This window comes from Lissotriton helveticus, chromosome 8, assembly GCF_964261635.1.
Source record: "Lissotriton helveticus chromosome 8, aLisHel1.1, whole genome shotgun sequence".
In the NCBI taxonomy this organism is placed as follows: Eukaryota; Metazoa; Chordata; class Amphibia; order Caudata; family Salamandridae; genus Lissotriton; species Lissotriton helveticus.
The window spans coordinates 1,189,965,398-1,189,990,187 of NC_136069.1; the positions used below are offsets into that span (position 1 = coordinate 1,189,965,398).

The following is a 24,790-nucleotide window of genomic DNA, read 5'->3' on the forward strand; positions in this document are numbered from 1 at the left end:
TTTAGAATGTTGACAGACACCGGAGAGCCAATCAGCTTAGCTACGCGAAGTTCCGGTACGCTTAAGGTCCGCGGACCGGAGCGCTGCCCAGAGCGCGCTTACAGATATATATCTTTTTTTAAACGTTAATTTCTCAAAATCCACTGGAGCACATATATTGAGACCTACAAAAGGCACATCGGGCTATCAGTCCCTAATATTTTGCCAAGTTTCGTGCAAATCCATTCAGCCGTTCGGGCTAAAAGTGAGGCTAACCGCCCTATGGAAAACTCAATGTTAAAAACACGTTTTGGGACCCCCCTTTTTTCTCGGCCCCCCCTGGACCAACTCCCCCCAAATTTCCAGTGGCTGCTCAGAAACAAAATGTTCCATTTTCCAGAAAATTTCAGCCAATTCCGTCCACAAACGCCAAAGTTATTAGACATAGAATTTTCAAAAATCCCATAGGGAAAAAATCCTAACTATATATACCTACTGGCGACCGCCAGTAGGTAATACACATACATATATATATATATATATACACACATACATATATATATATATATACACATACATATATATATACGAAGACAAAGCTCCTCCTCAGCTCGCTCTGCGCTCGCAGACACCGCCTCCACGCCAGCAAAGAATGAGGACCGGACCAGCAGAGTCAGCAAGATGGTAATTTATTTTTAAAACAACAACAGAACCAGCGACGCGTTTCGGGCCAAAAAGCCCTTGGTCACGCTGCCTATATATACATACATATACATATACACATATACATATACATACATATACACATATACATACACACATATACATATACATACATATACATATACATATATCCAAGCTCGAGTTTTCCACGAAAGCCCCCAGGCACTCTGGAGCGGGTGCTGCTCAGCGGGTCGTAGATCCAGCAATATATAACGCTCAGACACTTCTCCGCTTCCGGAAAAAAGAAGAGCAGCACTCCGGGGAGTTACTTGAACAACGTGCAGTTTATTTCAGCACAACAAACGTTTCGGCAAAAAGCCTTCGTCTGTGTCACAACCCATTTTCCTGCGCACACATTTAAATAAAGTCATGTGATGATACATGGACAACAACAAGGGACTCGCCCTTCCAGCATTACAATGAGCGCCATCTTGGAATGGTTTCCTACATTCGAAACCATACAAAATTAATCCATGAATTGGATAAGTCATCGTTGGCAAGGGGCAAAATTCAACAATCCATTCTAAATATAGAACATACTGTTAGGAAGTGTATTGCAATTAACGGCAGAGCGTCTAGGGGAGCGAAATACAGCGTGTCTCTAACCAAGATGGTTATGAGTAACAGCACTTAATTTAGTGAGTACAACCTGATTTTGTGCAATATGGAAATGTTCGGCGAGCAAGAACGACGCGCGATGGCACAGGATATGTTTAAAAAGCGTGATAGACCGCTCGCAGCAACAGCAACAGCCTCGTCCTCCGGGGCGGGAGACGGGAGCAACAAGCTTAACGAACTATTTTTTAAACTTGAAAAACTCCATGAGCGAGAGGTCCGCAAATGGTGGGAGGCCACCAGCCTCAGTAGCTATATTGACGAAAAAATGGTGCCAAGGGGGTTGAGAGTGTATACTGTGCCTGCTTACGAGCACCCCGACCCTCAGCTATTAACGGATTGGCAGGAACACACCCAAGCATATTGTGATGGTATCCTGAAACTCCTGGTGAAGTACGCATGGAGCAATAGGTAAAAAGCTCTAGCGGAAATACAAGCGCTAGAAACCATCATTGATGCGGAAGCGGATCTATCAAAGGTGAACGAACTTAAGGTAGCCCTGAAAAAACGTCTGGTCAGATACCAGCAGAAAATAATGACACGTAAACAGGAAAAGTTTGAACGTGATGAGAATGACTATCGACAGGGGCGCATCCTTACGTTCGCGAAAAAATACGATGCACCTAGGAATGCCATGAACCAAGGCACCACTTTAACACCGGGCTCAAGTGCACCAACCTCAGAGTCTGAGGTAACGGCAGATGAATCGGGAGATGACCAACGGGAACAGAGAAGTGAACGAAGGAGAATTCCTGCCCCTTTTCACACAGAGTTCCAATTGATTCGACAAAATTGGCTAAGAGGAGGCAAAAACAAGCCTCCGGAACGACAAGAAGAAGGAGAACTAGGAGAGCAGGGGGGAGGCGGCAAAAGGAAGAGGAAGGGGGAAACCAAAACCCCAAACCCGGTCATACCGCAAAGCGAGGAAGTAAGAAATGTTGAACAAACACATGGGAACAATCTCACAGTGGTCAATCTTACAAACAAATCTTTGACTAATGAACAACAAGAACTCCTCAGTCTAGGACTCACCTTTTGCCCCAATGCGGACCTCGAATTCACACAAACTAAGATTGATCTTTTCAAGTTTACTAGAAAACTTAAGCTGCATAAACATTTTAAAATAAGACCTCACACCAAGGGTATGTCCAAACCTGGGCTCAGGTTAACAGCCACTGACACCTTGATCGGTCAAGACATGTCCTGTATTGAAGCAATGGAAGCTTTAAGGAGTGAAAGCGAAGATATGGACAATCTGGCAATGAATATGGCAGAGTGGGCAGTGGCTCAAGGCATTGAACAAGAAAGAGACGGAAGTCAGTTCAAACCTCTCTCTACGTTCATCCCTCAATCTCCCTGGGATGCAATTGATGCTTTCTCGGAAGCAATGATGGAGTTGGTCAAAGAAAGAAAGGTTTCCCATTCTATTACAAGTAACATCACTCAATCCCAAAAAAGAGCCTTGCAGGAACTATTAAGCGACACACAAACAATCATAAAACCCTCGGATAAGGGAGGTAGTGTCGTCTTAATGACAAGAGAATATTACCATCAAGAAGCTGTAAGGCAACTCTCGGATACAAAATATTATGCAATCACGACTAAAGATTTGTATGATACGAGTATCAGGGAATATGACAACTTGATTCTAAAGTGGTATAACCTTTCTATGCTTGATAAAGATGAACACATCTTTTTAAGAAGTAGCAATCCGATGACACCTACTTTTTATCATTTGCCCAAATTACATAAGAACAATATCACTCCACCTGGCCGACCGATTGTGGCATCTATCGGTGGGCTAACAGAGAACATGTCTAAATTCGTGGACAATTACATCTTCCCTTTGGTTCTGAAACTAGGTTCTTATGTTCAAGACACCAAGGATTTTTTGAGGAAAGTGGACAGTATGGACTGGCAAGCGGGTTATCTATTCCTAGTGATGGATATTACCAGTCTATACACCATCATTGAGCATTCACATGGACTATCTGCTGTTGAACACTATCTTAACAAACGTCCAATTCGGTTTGCACAACACAATATAATGCTAATGGAATTTGTGCAATTCTGTTTAACGAACAATATATTTTTGTTTGAGGATAGTTTTTATCGACAGACCTCTGGGACAGCTATGGGCACCTGCTTCACCCCCAGCTATGCGAACCTGTTCGTTGGCTGGTGGGAGGAGCGGGTGCCCAGAAGCAACCAAGAAGGTGGTGAAAGCGGGAAAGTGGTATACTGGTACCGCTACATAGATGACTTGTTCATCGTGTGGCAAGGGACTGAGGATATGGCCAGGAAATACATTGATATCCTCAATGACAACATCTATAATGTGCACCTGTCTGGTACCATTAGCGGGGAGGCAGACAACTATTTGGACCTACGGGTGCACATTGAGGATGGTCATATCCAAACGTCTCTATATCGCAAAGAGACGGCAGGAAATTCTATTCTATTTGCCAAGAGTGCCCATCCATCTAAACTCATCAAGAGTATCCCGTATGGGGAATTGTTAAGAATAAAAAGAAACAGTACCCAAGATAAGGATTTCGAGGCGGCCGCCTCGGAATGCCTATCCCGCTTTCGACTCAGAGGTTATGATGAGCCACTTTTATCTAAAACTCTGAAAAAAGTGAGAATGATCCCGAGAAAGGACCTACTAGTTGAAAAAACGAGGGGGCCAGATATGAATACCAGGAATGCTTTCAGAATGATTACTCCCTACTCTGCAGGTGCCGAGAGATTTAGGAGCTTGATGCGCAAGAACTGGCACATCTTGCTCACAGATAACGTACTTAGAGAAGACTTGCCATTGCACCCATTAGTGACCTTTAGCAAAGCTAGGTCTTTGGGGGATATGCTAGTACATAGTCATCTTGAACCCCTACCCACTCAGACTAATACCAACACTCTGAAAACAATGAGTGGTTTCCTCCCATGTGGGAAATGTAAGGCGTGTAGCAACAGCCGTAGGGTTCTGCAATATGACATTCCTGATGCTGGTAGGACCAGAAAAATCCAAAAATTAATTACCTGTAGTACCACCTATGCTGTGTACTGTCTGATATGCCCATGCGGTCTCAGATATATTGGGAGTACCATCAACCAACTTAAACTGAGAGTGCTAGAACATCAGAGGGCTATCGACAAAGTGGACCCCGCGTACCCAGTAGCAAGGCACTTTGCGGAACATCACAAAAGGGATAGAACAAAATTACGCTACTTTGGGTTAGATTATTTCCCATACAACCCACGGGGTGGAGACAGACTGAGAAGGCTTAGACGCCTGGAATCTAGATACATAATCGACCTATCTACCAAGTTCCCCAAGGGTATGAACAGCGGAGAGGAAATGGTGGTCCATTTGGGTAAATGAAGGGTATGAATGTGAACGTGATGATATTAGTATCTGACATCCTATTAGATCTGAGCATTCATCTATTACATTATCTTTAGAACACTTGAAAGTAATGTCAACGTATATATGTATATAGTGTATATAATGTATAGATTTAATGGTCATATCTCGCATCCATGGGGACTACTCAACTCCTCAAGCATAGTATAATCCTCTTAATACCATTATTGTGTATATACTTCATATCCCGTATCTGACACTCATTTTTGTATCTTATTAGAACTTGTGTGTATATATTTTTGACTCTGATTATCCTCTATACTAATCAATTTCATGATATGATGGATTTCATGGATATGACTATTCATCTTTTGTATAGTTATGATCAGTTGTATATAGTATGTAGTAAATGTTTCCCGCTGGATGGATGTTTAGCTGTTTGTTGTGCTGTAGGATTTATTTCCTTTTACTATTCAATTATGATTGATTAATAGTATATGATACTGCCATCGCAATTGCTGATATACGAAGAACGCTGCACCCATATATGTACATATATATATGTGTTTCCTAGCACAGTAATGTATGTTGTCATGATTTTTGTTTATTTTCTTCATTCAAGGGACCCTTGCCGATCCACGGCTATATTTGTTCTATAATGAGAATGGATTGTTGAATTTTGCCCCTTGCCAACGATGACTTATCCAATTCATGGATTAATTTTGTATGGTTTCGAATGTAGAAAACCATTCCAAGATGGCGCTCATTGTAATGCTGGAAGGGCGAGTCCCCTGTTGTTGTCCATGTATCATCACATGACTTTATTTATATGTGTGCGCAGGAAAATGGGTTGTGACACCGACGAAGGCTTTTTGCCGAAACGTTTGTTGTGCTGAAATAAACTGCACGTTGTTCAAGTAACTCCCCGGAGTGCTGCTCTTCTTTTTTCCGGAAGCGGAGAAGTGTCTGAGCGTTACATATACGTATATATATACATATATATACATATACATACATACACACATATATATATATATATATATTCACTGAAAAAACCATAGGTTATAGACCATATATAGTTAGGAATTAGCATTTACAAAACCTTATTTTACTCGCACAAAACCATTGAAATTCGCATATATAGTTAGTTGCACTAACTATATATCGCGCACCCGCAATCCACTGCTGATCATGTCACATATTACATCATTCATGACATGGTCAGTGACATCACTGATGACATCTCAAATGACATCACTGATGACATCACTAATGACATCTCAAATGACATCTCAACTGACATCACTGATGACATCACTGATGACATCACTGATGACATCACTGATGACATCTCAACTGACATCACTGATGACATCACTGATGACATCACTGATGACATCACTGATGCCATCTCAAATGACATCACTGATGATATCACTGATGATATCACTGATGACATCTCATTTGACATTACTGATCACATCACTGAGGACATCATTCATGTGATAATACGATGAACCTCTTCAGACTCTAATATAACCTTAGATACACTCAGTGTAAACAGACACTCACAGACTGTCACTCATCCATGGAGTTACTCACACACCTAGTCAGTCATGCAAAGAATCAATCACACCTCCATTTCCTCAACTATACAGTTATACACACCTTACTTATTCAAACATATACTAACACATATTTACTCTCTTATACAATCCCTGATACAAGTTCACAATGATCCATACAGCCACTCACACATTCACTGGCTCTTATGCACAGTTATTTATATATGTCAACTCTCACATGTACTGTGTTTTACATATGTACTTACTTTGACATGTAGCACTGAGATATCCATTCACTCACCAATACACTCATGCACACAGTCAACCGCCCATACAGCTGTTTCCACATGCACTTTTGAACCCATACATCTAGTGAATCAACTGCTCACACATCTATGCACAGTCATACACCTCCCAGCCACCCACACACACACTCAGTCTCCCATACAAATACTTGGGCAACCAATCAATAACCCATATAGTTACTCATATAGCTACTGATCAACACATGCAGCAGTTTACAGAACAACAGACATAATGATGCACAAATTAAGACAGTTTAGTCACTAACCCATGCACTCAGTGAGACACATTTAATCACTCACTCATACAGTCAGTCATACAGTCAGTCATGCACCTACTAAATCCTTCATCCAGACACTTATACATCCACTCATTCTTCAATATGTAAGACATATTTTAACTTTACAGAAACCTACAGTCACTGGATGTTGTCATCAGTGATGTCATCAGTGATGTCATTTGAGATGTCATCAGCGATGTCATCAGTGATGTCACTGACCATGTCATGAATGATGTAATATGTGACATGATCAGCAGTGGATTGCGGGTGCGCGATATATAGTTAGTGCAACTAACTACATATGCGAATTTCAATGGTTTTGTGTGAGTAAAATAAGGTTTTGTAAATGCTAATTCCTAACTATATATGGTCTATAACCTATGGTTTTTTCAGTGAATTTTCAAGGTTTTGTAAATGCTAATTCCTAACTATATATGGTCTATAACCTATGGTTTTTTCAGTGAATTTCAATGTTTTTTTAATAGCAAATATCAAAAGCTGTAAAATTTATTCTTCTTTTAAAGGAAAAATATATTTTATATGTATTTAATATAATTTTTTTATGTATATAAATTTTTTGAGGGAACGAATTTATCAACTATCATGCTGAAGAAGAGTGTGGGAAAAGAAAAAACAAAGAGGAGGACTAAGAGGAAAGAACAATCAGTTCAAAAATACAATTGCTTTAAAGCATGAAGTGCTTTTCCACACATTTACATTTAAATAACCCTTATTAGAACATACAAAATATCTACAGAGGAGACGGTGTACATTGAATTTTAGACTCTTCAATTGGTACCTACTTGTTGGTACTTACATCACCCACACAACACAACAGCTCTATTCAGAGCTACCCTACCTCAAAGCACTCTAAAATATTATTTTAATATTTCCCTTGGTTTTCCCCTTGTTACGCTTTCCGGAACGCTACCCGGTGCGCGGACCGGGCGCTAACCGTGCGAAAATTTGAAAAAAAAAGGTGTTTTTTTTTACATATATGGGCCTCCTCAGCCACCCTCAGAAAACCTAGGGGGTCAGGATATGTCTCCCGTGCCCCCTTATACCCATTCCCAACATTGTTTATCCTCCATCTTGTGACTAAATTCGTCCGAAACACAAGATGGCGGACTCCCGTTACGCTACCGGTGAGCTACCCGGTTCGCGTACCGGGTAGCGCTTCCACCGCGAAAAATCGAATTTTTTATTTTTATTTTTTTGCCCCGCGGGGCCCTTTAATAGCCCCCACATTAATCCTAGGGGGTCAGGAGGGGTCTACCTTGCCCCCTTTCATTCATTTCCCCCTTCGTTTATTTCCACCTCTTGTCTCTCGATCCTACCGAGAGACAAGATGGCGGCCGCTCCGGACTGTTTAGAATGTTGACAGTCACCGGAGAGCCAATCCGCTTCTCCTCGCGAAGTTCCGTTACGCGTCTGGTACGCGAACCGGGGCGCTAACCGGGACGCTGTCACAGATGTATATATTTTTTTGAACGTTAATTTCTCAAAATCCACTGGAGCACATATCTTGAGACCTAGCAAAGGCACATCGGGCAAACAGTCTCTACAATTTTGCCAAGTTTCATAGAAATCCATTCAGCCGTTCGAGCTAAAAGTGAGTCCAACCGCCCTATGGAAAACTCAATGTTAAAAACATGTTTTGGGACCCCCCTTTTTTCTCGGCCCCCGCTTGAAGAAACCCCCCCCAAACTTTCAGGGGACGCTCAGAAACAAAATGTGCCATTTTCCTGAAAATTTCAGCCACTTCCGTCCATCAACGCCAAAGTTATTCAACATAGAATTTTCAGAAATCCCTATTCAAAAAAATCCTAACTATATATACCTACTGGCGACATGACATGTGATCAAGCCTCGGCTGAGGCGAAACGCGTCATGGCGACTGGTGGGCTGTTATTCACAAATAAATAACACTGGAAACGAGAGCACGGAGTTTGCGGCTTTTCTCGATTTTCGTTGTCAGCGTGGGCGTATGCTGAGTTGATTTCGAACTTTCTGAATATATATATATATATATATATTACCTACTGGCGGTCGCCAGTAGGTATATATAGTTAGGATTTTTTCCCTATGGGATTTTTGAAAATTCTATGTCTAATAACTTTGGCGTTTGTGGACGGAATCGGCTGAAATTTTCAGGAAAATGGAACATTTTGTTTCTGAGCAGCCCCTGAAAATTTGGGGGGTGTTCGTCCAGGGGGGGCCGAGAAAAAAGGGGGGTCCCAAAACGTGTTTTTAACATTGAGTTTTCCATAGGGCGGTTGGCCTCACTTTTAGCCCGAACGGCTGAATGGATTTGCACGAAACTTGGCAAAATTGTAGGGACTGGTAGCCCGATGTGCCTTTTGTAGGTCTCAATATATGTGCTACAGTGGATTTTGAGAAATTAACGTTCAAAAAAAGATATATATCTAGAGCCGCGCCTGGAGCGCTCCCCGGTACGCGTACCGGGGAGCGCTTCAGGCGCGCCACGCGACTTGCGCACGGCAAGCTGATTGGTTCTCGGGTGTCTGTAAACATTCGAAACAGTCCGCAGCGGCCGCCATCTTGTGTCTCGGTAGGATTGAGACACAAGAGGTGGCAAAAATCAAAGGGGGAAATGAGCAAGAGGGGCAGGGTACACACCCCCTGACCCCCTAGGTTTCATGTGGGGGCCATAAAAGGCTCCCGCGGGTGAAAAAAAAAATAAAAAAAAATTCGATTTTCGCGGGGGTGAGCGCCCGGTACGCGCACCGGGGAGCGTACGGGGGAGCGTACCATGGAGATTAAAAATGACAGACTTTTAAAAAAATAAAGCTTCTTTTTAAAAATTGGAGGTAGTTCTGAAAAGAACTTTTTTTTTGATTTTGTTGTTTTATATATTTTTTTTTGTTTTTGTTGTTTTATATTTTTTTAGACTTTTTAAAACAATTTTATATTTTTTTTGGATTTTTTTCAAGGGAAAAACAAAAACAAGGATTCCAAAACTGCTCAACAGGAGCAAAAAAATTTGAACATTTAGGGACTGGAAGAGCAGCGGTGTTGCTGTTTCTTTAGGGCAATCAGTTCAACACTCTGCTCCCCATAGCAGAGCAGTTCGTCACACTCTTTGCACAAAAATTTGATGCCCGCAAACACCGGCTGAATGTTAGGAACCATTCTTCCACGGGGTGGTCCCGAAGGTGTTGCTCCACCAGTGGAGGTGCTGCCGCCATCTGTGGGTACATTCCGTGCCATCTCTCTGACACTCTCCCTGGCAAAGTTGTTAGGGTGTCTTCTTTTCACATGCCGGATCAAATTAGCATTCCCAAAACTATATTTTTTCAGAGGATTGCCTCTGGATAAACTACTCCCACATATTTTGCATGTTACTTTGGGAGCGTTGACTTTTTTCTGTCCTTCTGGGATTTCGTAAAATTTCCAGATGAAATGGGTTTTTTTCTTTTGCTGAGGAGGGTCCTCATCTAAAAATCCCTCTGAATCACTGCTGGATGACTCTCTTGCAGCCATTGCTGGAGATCAGAAAAGTAGGAGATAGAGTAGACACAACAGCTCTTGCTCTCTCCAAGTACAAAGCAATAGTGAGAGAAATGGGTGGGTTTCACACAATTTGGAAAAAAAAAAGTTCTGAACCAATGAAAAGTGTTATTTTAAAGTCACATGGTTTGACGCGCTTACGCTACGTGCCCCGGGGCGCGTCCCGGGCGTGTATCGTAAGCGCATCGGGGCGCTTACGTTGCGCGATCGTATGCGCTTCCGGGTGCGCTTACGCGGTGCGTCATAAGACGCATCTCGCGGCTACGCGATACGTGTCTTATGACGCAAGGCGTGGCGGCTACGCGATACGTCACGATGTTGTTTTCGTTCTCGGCAATAGCGCTTCCGGGACGCGCATTAGTACGCGCCCCGGGGCGCGCCGCAAGATTGCGCTTACCCGTGCGTTCACCTGTCCGCGCCCCGGGAGCGCACTAAAAATAATATTAAAAAAAAATAAAAAAATTATAAAATATAAAATTAGATTTAAAATGTATTATTTTTATAAAGATTTGCTATTAAAAAACCTATGAAATTCACTGAAAAAACCATAGGTTATAGACCATATATAGTTAGGAATTAGCATTTACAAAACCTTGAAAATTCACTGAAAAAACCATAGGTTATAGACCATATATAGTTAGGAATTAGCATTTAAAAAACCTTAATTTACTCACACAAAACCATTGAAATTCCATATATAGTTAGTTGTATTAACTATATATCGCGCACCCGCAATCCACTGCTGATGATGTCACATATTACATCATTCATGACATGGTCAGTGACATCACTGATGACATCACTGATGACATCTCAAATGACATCACTGATGACATCACTGATGACATCTCATTTCACATTACTCATGACATCATTCATGTGATGATACGATGAACCTCTTCAGACTCTAATAAAAACGTAGATACACTCAGTGTAAACAGTCACTCATCCATGGAGTTACTCACACACCTAATCAGTCTTGCAAAGAATCAATCACACCTCCATTTCCGAAAACTATATAGTTAAACACACCTTACTTATTGAAACATATAATAACACATATTTACTCTGTTATACAATCCCTGATACAAGTTCACAATAATCCATACAGCCACTCACACATTCACTGGCTCTTATGCACAGTTATTTATATATGTCAACTACCACATGTACTGTGTTTTACATATGTACTTACTTTGACATGTAGCACTGAGATATCCATTCACTCACCAATACACTCATGCACACAGTAAACCGCCCATACAGCTGTTTCCACATGCACTTTTGAACCCATACATCTAGTGAATCAACTGCTCACACATCTATGCACAGAGTCATACACCTCCCAGCCACCCACACACACACTCAGTCTCCCATACAAATACTTGGCCAACTAATCAATAACCCATATAGTTAGTCATATAGCTAATGATCAACACATGCATCAGATTACAAAACAACAGACACAATGGTGCACAATTTAAAACAGTTTAGTCACTAACCCATGCACTCAGTGAGACACATTTAATCACTCACTTATACAGTCAGTCATGCACCTACTAAATACATCATCCAGAAACATACAGTCACTGGATGTTGTCATCAGTGATGTCATCAGTGATGTCATTTGAGATGTCATCAGTGATGTCATCAGTGATGTCACTGACCATGTCATGAATGATGTAATATGTGACATCATCAGCAGTGGATTGCGGGTGCGCGATATATAGTTAGTACAACTAACTATATATGGAATTTCAATGGTTTTGTGTGAGTAAATTAAGGTTTTTTAAATGCTAATTCCTAACTATATATGGTCTATAACCTATGGTTTTTTCAGTGAATTTTCAAGGTTTTGTAAATGCTAATTCCTAACTATATATGGTCTATAACCTATGGTTTTTTCAGTGAATATATATATGTTTAATATATGTTTATAACATTTCTATGGCAAAATGAAACCCCTCATTTTGTTCCTTTTCAAATTAAATGTATTAAGTGTTACCACTTTATTCCAATCAAGATGACTTCAGGTGTGCCATACTTTTGTCATAAGTAAGACTGTTCGCGTTCTAGTTGTTCTTTAGAACACTCTAGGACATTCTGCCATTGGGCTATAGTTGGGCTACATCTGGCTGATATTTGGGCTAAATTTGGGCTCTTTTGTCTCTGGTGGCCATCTTGGGAGACTGCATATCAGATTTTTTTTAATGAAATATAAGAGGATTTGAGAAGTCACTCAAAATGTGCCCTAATTTTTCTTTCTTCAGCACTAATCATAATTTCTATGGCAAAATGAACCCCCTCATTTTGTTCCTTTGCAAATTAAATGTTTTAAGTGTTAACACTTTATTCCAATCAAGATGACTTCAGGTGTGCCATACTTTTGTCATAAGTAAGACTTAGCGCTCTAGTTGTTCTTTAGAACACTCTGGGACATTCTGTCACTGGGCTATAGTTGGGCTACATCTGGCTGATATTTGGGCTACATTTGTTTTTTTTTGTCTCTGGTGGCCATCTTTGGCTACATTGGGCTACATTTGGGCTCTAACATATATATAGCCCAACGTAGCCCAATATATATTTTTCAAAGTTAATTTTCGTAAAAACCACTGGAGCATATATCTTGAGACATAGCAAAGGCACATCGGGCTGCCAGTCCCTACAATTTTGCCAAGTTTTGTGGAAATCCATTCAGCCGTTTGAGCTAAAAGTGAGTCCAACCGCCCTATGGAAAACTGAATGTTAAAAACACGTTTTGGGACCCCCTTTTTTTCTCGGCCCCCGCTTGACGAAACCCCCCCAAACTTTCAGGGGACGCTCAGAAACAAAATGTGCCATTTTCCTGAAAATTTCAGCCAATTCCGTCCATCAACGCCAAAGTTATTCAACATAGAATTTTCAGAAATCCCTATTCAAAAAAATCCTAACTATATATACCTACTGGCGACCGCCAGTAGGTTATATATATATATATATATATATATATATATATATATATATATATATATATATATATATATATAGGAAATTAAAGCTCCTCCTCAGCACGCTCTTCGCTCGCAGACACCGCCTCCGCGCCAGCATTAATGAGGAACGGACCAACAAAGTCAGCAACAGATGGTTTTATTACAGAAACAGAACCAGCGACGCGTTTCGAGCTGCGAAAGCCCTTGTTTACGCTGCAACATGTTTGGAAGTAATAGTGCTTTTTTATATGCTTATAGTGACAGCATCACCGCCCCCTGGTGGTGATCACCGGTGAGCAACAAATAGTGAAAACATACTAACGTGGTTAGTCTTTCTTTGCTTTTTTTAGCACATAGTACATAGAAACAATACAATTCCTGGTTAAATCCAATTACATTCCATAATGTCATATTAAGAAGGTTTATTTAAAACCTCGAATGTTATATGATATATACTTTTGTGCAAAACAATGCATTACAGCAGCGAGAGTTAAAGTGCAATAAGTGTACAAAAAGTGCATGAGTGTAAAAATCCTATAAGAGGTGCTAAGTGCAAGGAAAAAGCCGCATTACCATTAAAACAGATACCTGATGCTACATATTGATTATTCTTTACAGTTGCATAAATTCATAGATGTTTGCATTGTATAATTAAAGATTCTCTAAGAGTTGTTAATGGTAAAACTATGTATCAAAAAATGTTAAAAACGAGAATATGTAAAAAGAGTTCCATATTTCATATATATATACACACATGTACCCTCACTTATATGTGTATATATATATATATACATATACATACACATATATATATCTCTCTCTATATATATATATATATATATATATATATATATATATATATATATATATATATATATATATATATATATATAGAGAGAGAGAGAGAGAGAGAGAGAGAGATAGTGAACTTCTTGTCATAAGTATGGCTACTATACCGGCCAGTTCATCTTTGCAGTCCATATTAGACCACGAAAGGGCCATGTCCATGCCAATTCATTTAGCACTATTAAGGCCAATTCCTGGAATATTCTCAGGCCGTCCATACTGGATTCATTAGTACGGGAATCATTTGTCCAGATGGAATCACACAAGGACAACAAGCACATCGCTTGCACTGAATAAGGACCTTATCTGAATAATCGCATTCAAGCTCCATCCAAGAACTGGACAAGTCCACCACTTTCATTGGCTGTCTATATGCGTTGCTGCAAGTCCTGATGAAGACCCTCTGTGATGTTTCTACAATAACACATGCGTCCTGGGTCAAAACGTTGAACTACATCTATTTCATGTCTTGAGTCACACCCCCTATCTAAAACAATTGTGAAACTAATGTAGGGTGGGAGTTGAACCACTTGAAATCTAAAAAAGACGAACACCGTGATTTTCATGAAATGGGATTCATGTTGCACATTTCTGTCACTATTTCTGTCACAAATATTATTTGCTTTGTCTAAAAACTTCTTTTCAATGTTTGTTATGAATTTGATTGTATAGCAGCCATATTTAAGATTTTCACATAATATATATATATGTTGGTATAAGTATATTGTGTGGTGTATCTTTGATTCATTTTGTCTGATGAAATTGAATTCGAATTACTGTTAAAAAGCAACTGAGAAACCCAACAGAACCAATTGTAGCACGCACACTCCAGTGTTTGGCATGTCCTGGCGCCACGCTCTTTCTTGCAGCATCAATGAGCTTGCTCTCCTCATCAGGTGGTGGTGAGTCCCCTGAACTCTGTGATGCAGCTCTTTAATGTGCTGTAGTTACTACTAAGTAGTTTGCAACAGGGTGTCCTCTGATGTATAGATGGTGCAAAGATGAAGGCTGGTATTTTCTTTCAATTCTGGGCATAAGCACCTTTGATTTTACTGGGTCTTTAAAAATGTCTTTTGAGACTATAAGCATGGATACTTTCATTGGGAGGTATTAGACTGTTCTCTCTGTTCAGCAAAGTATTTCCACTAGGAAGACTGTTTCTTCTGTGGTGTGTATTGGCAGTTTGTGATATGTGGCTGCCCTTTGAATCACATGAAGAGGTATCACCAGGAGGAGATGCCTTAGTTGGGAAAATTGATTTGATGTCAGTGTCTGGGAGGACCACATCATAGTCGTCCCATGGGTTGTGGCTATGTGCTGTGCCTCCCTGTGAGTCAAAGTAATCAGCCACATGTTCTGGGTGGTCTCCTCCCTCCATTTCCTGGGTAGGTGAGGGTGACCTTGTGCGTGGTGATGATGGCTTACTTAATGGCTTGGGGCTTCGGCCCTATGCTCAGTAGCTACCTTTTTTGGTAGTTGCTGTATTACATCCAAATCCTGTGCTTATCTTTTGGATGCCTCCTTACGACTTTTCTTTTTCTTGAGCTCATGAAGGCCTTCAGATATATTGCCTTCTTCCTCTTGCATTACAGGCTTGTGAAGTGTTTTGCATGTTTGTCTGGTAATGGTATTGCTGCTGAGGAAGGCGTTTTTGTCTTTTGGGTTGTTCGCACCAGGGTCGCCTTTGATGTTGAAGAGTGGCTGTGTGGTCTAGGCTTTGTCGGAATCAATGCGCTTTCAGAGTCTAAATGGCTCGACAGCAAACGTTTATTTGGAACCAACGCTTTACTCTGAGCCAAAGCCTGGTGTAGGTGTTTGCCGATGTGTGGTTCGATGTCAATGGCTGTTTCCTAACCAATGTCAACCTGTTATTGGCTCCATCCCTCCCTGTAGACCTCTTCACCCGATCGGGATTAAGAACGTTCTCGTCCTGTCTTTGCTCCGAGGCTTGCTCTCTATGTCAACGAGAGCCTGACCGCTATGGCACACTGTGGCATGGAGGCGGAGGTTTATGTATTATTGTTTTGGCACAGGTGGGTCAATTGAACTTATGACTCTTGGAGTGGTCCTCATCCTGGGCCCTGACCTGGTACCAAAGTCTGGTACATTGTCGCTCCAACTTGCACGTTGTTACCAGAACCATCGGAGAAAAGTAGTGTGGGCTGGTGACTACATACCATTACCTTGCTGTCTAGCCCAGCCTCACTCTGCTCTTCTTCTTGGGAGAACTCTGCCTCTGTTGCCATTTCCCTATTATGGGTTAGCCTTTGATGGTGCCTGCTTTTCTGCATCTTCTTTTTCTTAAACAAGTTGCACGCAGCATAGTCCTACTCCTTGTGCTCCGGCGACAAGCAGAGAATACAGACTTTGAAGGTGTCTGAATAGGCTTACATTGCCCCAGACCCAAGGCACCTCCTGAATTAATGGTCTTTTTTAGCCTCCTTTACCCAGAGCAAACTGTCTCGACAGGTGTGGAAGGCAATGATGTGGAAGACTATTGCTTTCCAACGTTTGCAGGAGCCATGCTGACTCAGTCATACGTAGGCCGTATGGATGTCGAAAATTACAGAGCTGACGCAGTCCATCTGCGCCAGATGGCAGAAAATAATAATTTAAGAAAGGAACCACTGAACATATGCAATGTCTTGAGAAGGAGGAGATACGATACACGACAGACCATAAAAGACTTTCTCAAGAAAATCAAATTGCAGAGTCCGGATCCAACATTAAAACTCAAGGGTATGTATAGCATGTGTATCTGCAGCCAACACATGCTATGAACATTAAACTACCAGAAGTGGAGAATATTTTTTTAGTAAGACACTGAGCAGACCACCAGGCAGTGACAGAAGGAACACTGTGCGAGGAGTTGAAATTTGCGAAATAGATGAAAAGGGGAGACCACAGCAGAAATCATATATATATATATATATATACATACACACACACACACACACACACACACACACACACACACACACACACACACACACACACACAAGATGACGAGTGTCAAATCAATCACAAATTCTCAGGGCAAACAACAGTGGTAGAGAGAATTAGGCAGAGGTGATGAATGAGGGGGGGTTAATCTATGACACTGCTAGGGTGGCAATACAGCCTGTGAAAAGAAGGGCGGATCTGTATCAGGCTCCTATCTACTGGTATCATACATCCAAAAAGCTCCATAGGTGGGACAAAGCAAAATTGTCCATTTGCTCGAGACTTTGTGAGCCAACAAGCTTTGTACTCCACCTATTATGGCAAAGTCTGATGTAGGGAAAATATTGGACAATGATTCTATGTGCAACTAGTGAGAGGTCAGACACTCAAATCGTGAGGAAACAAGGGTGGTACTCTTAGGTCTCCACTACTGGAGCCAGACAAATGTCACAAACTGGGAAGCAGCCACCCATGACATTGACCCTTCAGTAGTCTAGGAAGCACTGGAGGATGATTGCCTGCTAATGTCTCTCAGGTTTGCCAATCATACGTTTCTTGACCTAATTAGATACACAGTAATCAACATCACAAAGTGGTCGTAAAGAGCGAAGGACGTTAATGTTGCCTTTTAACTGATTGCAGCAATACATGCAGGCACCTTATCCTATACAATAACTGCTTAGGTCGCATGAGGGATGTTCACAGTAAGATACCAGTATCAATTTAAGACAACAGCACAAGTAGCTTTTTAACTGAACAATAACTGTTAGCTAGTTGAACTCCCAACAATCCAAAAACAGCTAGTCTTAAAAATGAACCTCACAAATACAGATATGAGCCTTTTCATAGATATTTAAAATGTATAGTGAGTTTTTATACGTTGGAACCGGAGTACAGAAGATTGGATATGCTGCACAATTAAAGAAGCACAATCCCATGATATTCCTGAGCCGATAAAGAGTACCATAATTTAGAAATCACTATCAGCAATTATCACGAGAAAAGACTAGCCTCTGAATGTAGTAAAGCGGGGACTGAAAAACAACTGCACCTAAGCAATGTTTATAATTTTTTACTAAAGGGGCGGGTAATAGATTGTATCACAATATTGAATTTTTTATAAAGGCCACTGTTGAAATAATCCTTGTTGCAAATGTCTCAGAGCACATGCAATGAGTGTTATTTCAGGTTGGTGCCTCGGGATGACAGTAGACTTGCATGGTTAGTTGGTTTCTAACTCACATACGACTAAAGCCACACAAGACTGCCACCGCTATAGGTCTCTGGTCCAGAATTCCACAACTTGTCTGCCAAAGTACACGTGAATTAAATTAAGCAGCTATTTACCTTTGTGTTACTAAAGGGCCATTAAATAATTTCATTAGAAAAAGATTCTACAGCACATTTTTAATTAATATTAACTCAGCATAGAATGTTGTTCTCTCCAAGAAATAGGCTTAAATATCGATATCTAAAAAAAAACCTATTTTGCTTATGCTATTGTTGGTTTGTTTTTCTTGGAAACAATCTGACTTTTTTATTTTATATAAACTGTTCTATACTATAGATCCACTAGTGCAGATATGAGTTCTCTATATCAACTGCAGCTCACAAATTGACTCAATGTATGAAGCCAGCATGTACTGCAGCACATTCCAAACCACAAGTGCGATGGGATGCTTTGATATTGATTTTAAGAATATTGTGTTTAAGCTAATATTAAACTCTTAGGCAAATTCCTGAATTATTAACAGATGCATTGCATATTTAGCCTAATAAACATTTTAATAGAAATTCTTCAAGAATTTTGACTGCAATCAATTGAAAAATATTCGCAGTGTACTTACAAAATTAAAGAATGCAAAAATCTATTTTTTTCTACAGCAGCTTTTTATGAATAAAATGGGTAGGCAAGAGAAAAATGAACAAAAATGACAATGCAGAATTGAAGAAATGCGGCATTACTTATTAGATTTTGCTTATGATAGTTGCAAGTAGCAGGGGTTAGAATGAAGAAAGCAAAACATTTTATAGGGGACAAGAAGGTTAAGCACACTGAAGGAAAGGCATGATTGACAAAGTAAATTGCTAAGAGTATACTGGTTAGAAAATAGTTGAGATGTGTGCGATGAGGTGAATGATCCAAGCTATCGCAGGTAGTCAGGAACTTCTCCTTATTGTCCTTATATCTAAACAGTTATCACTGGAACAAGATCAAAGGCCCACAATACTCAATTTCTGTATTCATCCAGGACATTCCAGGAAGTAATTGAAGTACTAGAATTTAATTTATCGGCATAACCTTTCTCGGATTATTTGTTGGCACTTTTAAGTTCCTAGCATCCGACTGTTCTTTCCACCCAAATATTTCACCATAATAGTGTGACATTTATTTAAAAAAAAAAAAAGAAGAATTTATTTAAATAAAAAAGTTGCACATTTTTACCATCTGGTTCATCATCACTAGTGTAGTCTGGTCTATTCTTGTAACAGAAGAAAGTGACAGGCAATTGAAGACTTTCTGCAAGGGCCTTTTGCTCAGGTGTAGGGAGGAGTTCAGATACAAACATGACATCATCCGATGAGCCTGCTACTTTCTTGTTTTCAGCTGTAATGAAATAACAAAACAATGAAAAAAAATTCTGATTTTAATAGTTGCCATTTACAAATAACAAATAGCATTATAAGTTAGAAGCAATTAACTGTAAAATTGGTGCCAGTTCTACAATTTGTATAACAAATATCTTGAATGGAATGTTCTAGAGTTCATATTCTAAGCCAGTCGCACTCTTAAAGAGCTACTCCATTGCCCATATGAATGTGATGCAACAAGCATAGGCGCTATAAGAGGACTGATTCCATGGCAACTAAAATCATAGTTTTCACGTGTGTTTGACCAACTGAAATAACTCATGCTCCAAAGTGTACACCTAAACAGGAACGAAGACTCTAACTTCATCTGATAACGATGCACAAGCATACAGGGACACACAGTGGGAACTGCAAGCGGCAGGCACCCAATGCATGGTAAATCCTCTTGCGTTGTGTTGGCCCTTGTATACAAATATGAGTCATGGGTTTAAAAAAAAAAAATCAAAATAATGTATTTTACAGAGGTCTTGAAATCTAGAAATGGAAACATTTAGCTATACTAGGGAGTTAAGCTTAAGAAGAGCATAACACAGTAAAATAGTATTAAAAGCTGGTCTAGACCTTCCATTCAATTCAATTCATGAAGCTTTATTCGGTACAAAAGAAATGACCATAAAAGCACATGTAAAAAGTACACGATACATAAATCATCAATTAAAAATGAATATCATGGAATACAGACCAAATACACTAAAATGTCATGCTTTTACGCACACTAATAGATTTGTTTAAAAACACAGCAGTATAAAAACATATGTCTGCAGATTTCATGTTAAAAATAAGACTCATTGCCTTATCAACTGTACGTACCCCATATTTAACAAACAAAGGTTTTAGGTACATAATTCGAAAGTTCAGGTACAGTTGGCATATTAATAAAAAGTGCAAGGTGCTCTGTTTTGATATACCGTCACACAGACAAGGTCCTTTAGGATGTTGCTTAAGGTTAGGCAGCGCCACCAGATGATGTACTATTCCGAACCTTAATCTGGTCAGGACAAATTTATGCGATTGCCTGGTCACCAGTGCGAAGTATGGTGGAAAACCTGTGAGGGAATATCTGCTAGAAAATGTGACAGTTAACATGGACCGACTGGCAGAAGCCCTCTTCTTTGCCAAAAATATTGCTTTCAGCTCAGCTTTTGGTGTCGTCAAGGCAGCTTTAGGGTCGATCAAGACATTAAGATTAAATATTTGTAAATAACAATCAGAGACATATTATATCCATGGGATTTTCCTGTACAAGTCCAATGAAAGACAATCCTCAATTATAGATCTGTTGAGGGTCTTTTCGTCCTGGAGCCACATGGAGCGCCATAACATTAAAGGTCTTAAGGATAAAAGATCATTCAAATAATTGATGTCTAATTCCCGATGGATAAATACAGTGGCGGCAGAGGTGGGTAAACATAAAAGTTTTTTCAGGAAAGAATTTTCTTCCAACTGCAATTTATAGTCGCAGCTGTGACCCCATATAGCCGCCCCATACAATGCAATAGTGGCGCATCTTCATTTCAGCGGTCATGGTCTTTCCGACTTAAAGCATTTGACGGTATTGCTCTTTGCATATGCATGGACAGCTATCTTTTACCAGATTACAGAGTTGTGATATTATCAACCCTTCTCAGGTTACACAGGTTCCTATATTTCTCAAGCAATAAGCGTTTCAATATGAGGCAGTTAAGTCTAAGGATTTTTCAATGCAAAAATGTGTCACTATTACAGCTGGGTGCATTGAGTGCCTAATGTGAACCAGGTTTTTCAGTTTGGGCCACTGGGACTCACTTTTGGGGGCTGGTACATTTTTTCGTTACCAGACACTGACCCCGACCAAGAGAGAGAGAGACACACACAAGGGGTGAAAAAAGAGAGAAGGAAAAACACGACAATCTGAAAAGCAGGACCCTGCAAGAGTCAGATAAAAGGACAAGGAGCCTGGCTGAAGGAAGAGGCATGAGGTGCAAACAAAACTACACAGCCTTGGAAATTCGACTCTCCAACCTACGGTAGCTTGGGCTGTGGGCTTCTGAACAAATCCTTGGGCTCCGGCACTTTACAAATTAAGCAGTGGGTGCAGAGTCAGTCCCTAATTGATGAAAAGATGTGCTTCGCCCACAGATGAAGATTGTATCTCCTAGTCTTGTCGGGAAAGCAGTAAAACAGTTAGTAACTAGCGAACCAATCCTTGACCTGTGTGCCCAACCGGGACTGTGACCAATTTCTCACAGCTTCATTAAGATTACTACTAAATCCTTGTATGTGTGCAGCGCCCACCTTACCCAAAGCAGAACCCTACTCTGGAAAATTACACTTATTTTGAAAAAGAATTGGAATGAAAGGGGTGATTTGAAACTAGAAGGTGTTATCTTACTACATATTTTATTTACAAGCACAGTAATTGTTAATCATTCTTTCACTGTTCATGTAGGTATCATTGTTTCACAACAGTGACAGAGGATTAAGAATGCAAGAAAGGTAAAATAATAAACATGTAAAGACTAGAAAAAGTGGTTCACAATTCCAGTACAACTTTTAAGTAAAATACATTTGATAAAAATCATAGCATGCCAAAGCAAACCTAATTTCCTTGCGATCTGTACATAACATTTTTGAAAATATGCATCAGTACAGTGGCTTTCGAATGTCAAATTTTCTGACTTACACAAAGCATTCGGATTACACCTTTCAGCACCAATCGCGCATACAGTTATCAAATGCACCTACCAAGAGACACATCTGGCACATAGGATCAGCATAGTCCGCAAAAACCTCTACTGTGTGACTGATAGCCCAAAGTCTGCACAAACACAACACATAGTTCCGGGTCCCCTTCACCCACATGCTACCACACACTATACCCTACCATTAAATGGTGGAAGTAGTGCCTGGCCACATAAGTTCCATAAGAGAGGCTTATGCAATTGTGTCCATCCTTGTGTACTGAGATTTTTGGAATGCAGGCACCAACAATATCAGCATGCAAGAGTGTACCTAGTCATCTGTTTTTTCTGCATTTGTCTTGTTTTCATAAACCATTAATATCAGTGCTTGATTCGAGTTAATGTCTGATGTTGAAAAATAAGTTTCTCCTTGTCCCCAAAAAGAAGCACCTGTGTCCACAAGCACCAACTACTGGCACAAAATCAGAGAAGGAAAATCAGAAAAGTAAGCCTGGAAAGGAGAAGAGAAAGAGGAGAAAAAAAGTGACAGAGGAGGATGAGGGGGCAGAAAAAGAACAAAATAATTATGCAGGCAGATAATGGTGGTGGAAGAAAGAGGCTTGAGGGGGAATTCAGTTGAATCAGCTTTGGTGTTAGGCAGCCGTGGGCTCCCAAGGAATAAATGGGGTTTTAGAAATAAAGCACTGACTATGATGCTAAGAATATTTTCTCACTCTGTTGGCCTCCATGCACAGTGCAGTCTTTGCAGATAATTATATATAGCTGCTGAGCCTTCCTTCAACTGAACAGGTTAACACAATCTTATTCGAGTTCTGGTGGACGTGCTGTGTGCTTACATACAATCAAAAGCAAAACTGTGGCCATGGATGGAGCACTACAAACGTGGGCATTGGCACCAAGAGCACATATTCTTAAGTAAACTTTTGCTAAGCAATTTTTAAAATGTAGTTTAAGTTTGATTAGGTTCTATCAATAATATTATTTATCAATGTTTATTACAAATAGTGTTATTGTACCACACTCATCTTAATCACAGCCAACTCTTTTTGCTGCTTCCATGCCGCTTTCTCAAGGAAGTACATTTCTGGTCTTCCATTGACCTGTCTGCCTTAACCCTGTGAATTTACTAAGATTGTTTTTGCAACCGTCTTAACTACTGGGATTCTGCTTGCATCTGGCTTCGTCTGACCCTCCGCTTTAAAGTAAGTTATTGCTCCAATTTGATTTGTAGAATTCGGATTCCTTATTCTGCAAAATCGGCAGATCACATCAGACCTGAAAGTGGCATTCTCATGAATAGTAACTTTAAATTCATAATAGTGACTCCTTTCACCTAGACTGGTTGGATCTGGCCATTTGAAGTTGAACTGTAAGGTCACAAGATTCAAATTAACAGCTACGACCTTACACTATCCATATATAATGACCCCCTTTACTGTTAGTAGCTTTCCAGGGAGAGACAAAACACGTTTTTAAAGGATAGGAGGAACCTAGCGATCCCTGGGTATAGATTTTGAATAACAATTACATACTCCAATGCCCACTTCTATCAACTTACCTTATTCCATTCTTTGTACAGCTAAATAGGCTTTATCACTTTTGTGTTCTATTCCTTGGTACAAATCATTAAGGAAAAAAATAGTACATATGCCAACAGTGTGCCAAGTGACTTATGTGCTTGTGGGATTACTTCTATTAACTGGCTTATGTTTAAAGTGATTAAAGGTGCAGAATAAGTACATTTTGCAACTAACAGTACAGTATGGACAACTGAATACACTTGCATACATTTAATTATTCGCTGGGAGTTCCATTTATCATTCACCATCAATAAGGAAACAATAGCAATTTTTAGATCTGATGTTAACCAAGACTTTGATTTCAAGACTTTGGCTTTGGCAGCACTTTTGGTGGGGGTGTCACTGGTGCGGAGGAACGCTTACCTGCCCGGACGCCTTGCAGGAGCTCGGGGGTACTTGCTGTTTGTCTCCCTCGCCGCCGCAGCTCAAACCATCTTGCGGCCGCCGAGGGGGGGGACTACAGTTCCCAGCTCCCCCTGTAGCCTTCCACAAGCCCACTTCCGTGCCCGGAGGTGCTCAAAGGAGAGACGTTCCTGCGGCAGAGCGGGGGCTTTGGCAGCACTTTTGGTGGGGTTGTCACTGGTGTGGAGGAACGCTTACCTGCCCGGACGTCTTGCAGGAGCTCGGGGGATGCTTGCTGTTGGTCTCCCTACCCGCCGCTGATCAAACCATCTCGCGGCCGCCGAGGGGCGAGACTACAGCTCCCAGCTCCCCCTGCAGCCTTCCACACACCCACTTCCGCGCCCGGAGGCGCTCAAA

At 40.5% G+C, this 24,790-nt stretch overlaps 1 protein-coding gene across 2 annotated transcripts in view; it reads right to left on the reverse strand.

The window, feature by feature from the left end:
* The window catches only part of LOC144773229 (E3 SUMO-protein ligase RanBP2-like), an 827,846-nt gene that overhangs the window by 233,950 nt on the left and 569,106 nt on the right, over positions 1-24,790 (reverse strand). For both annotated transcript variants that reach the window (XM_078658128.1, XM_078658127.1), the window contains exon 21: positions 19,565-19,726. In XM_078658128.1, the coding sequence (XP_078514254.1) occupies positions 19,565-19,726 (162 nt within the window). The remainder of the gene's footprint in view (positions 1-19,564; positions 19,727-24,790) is intronic.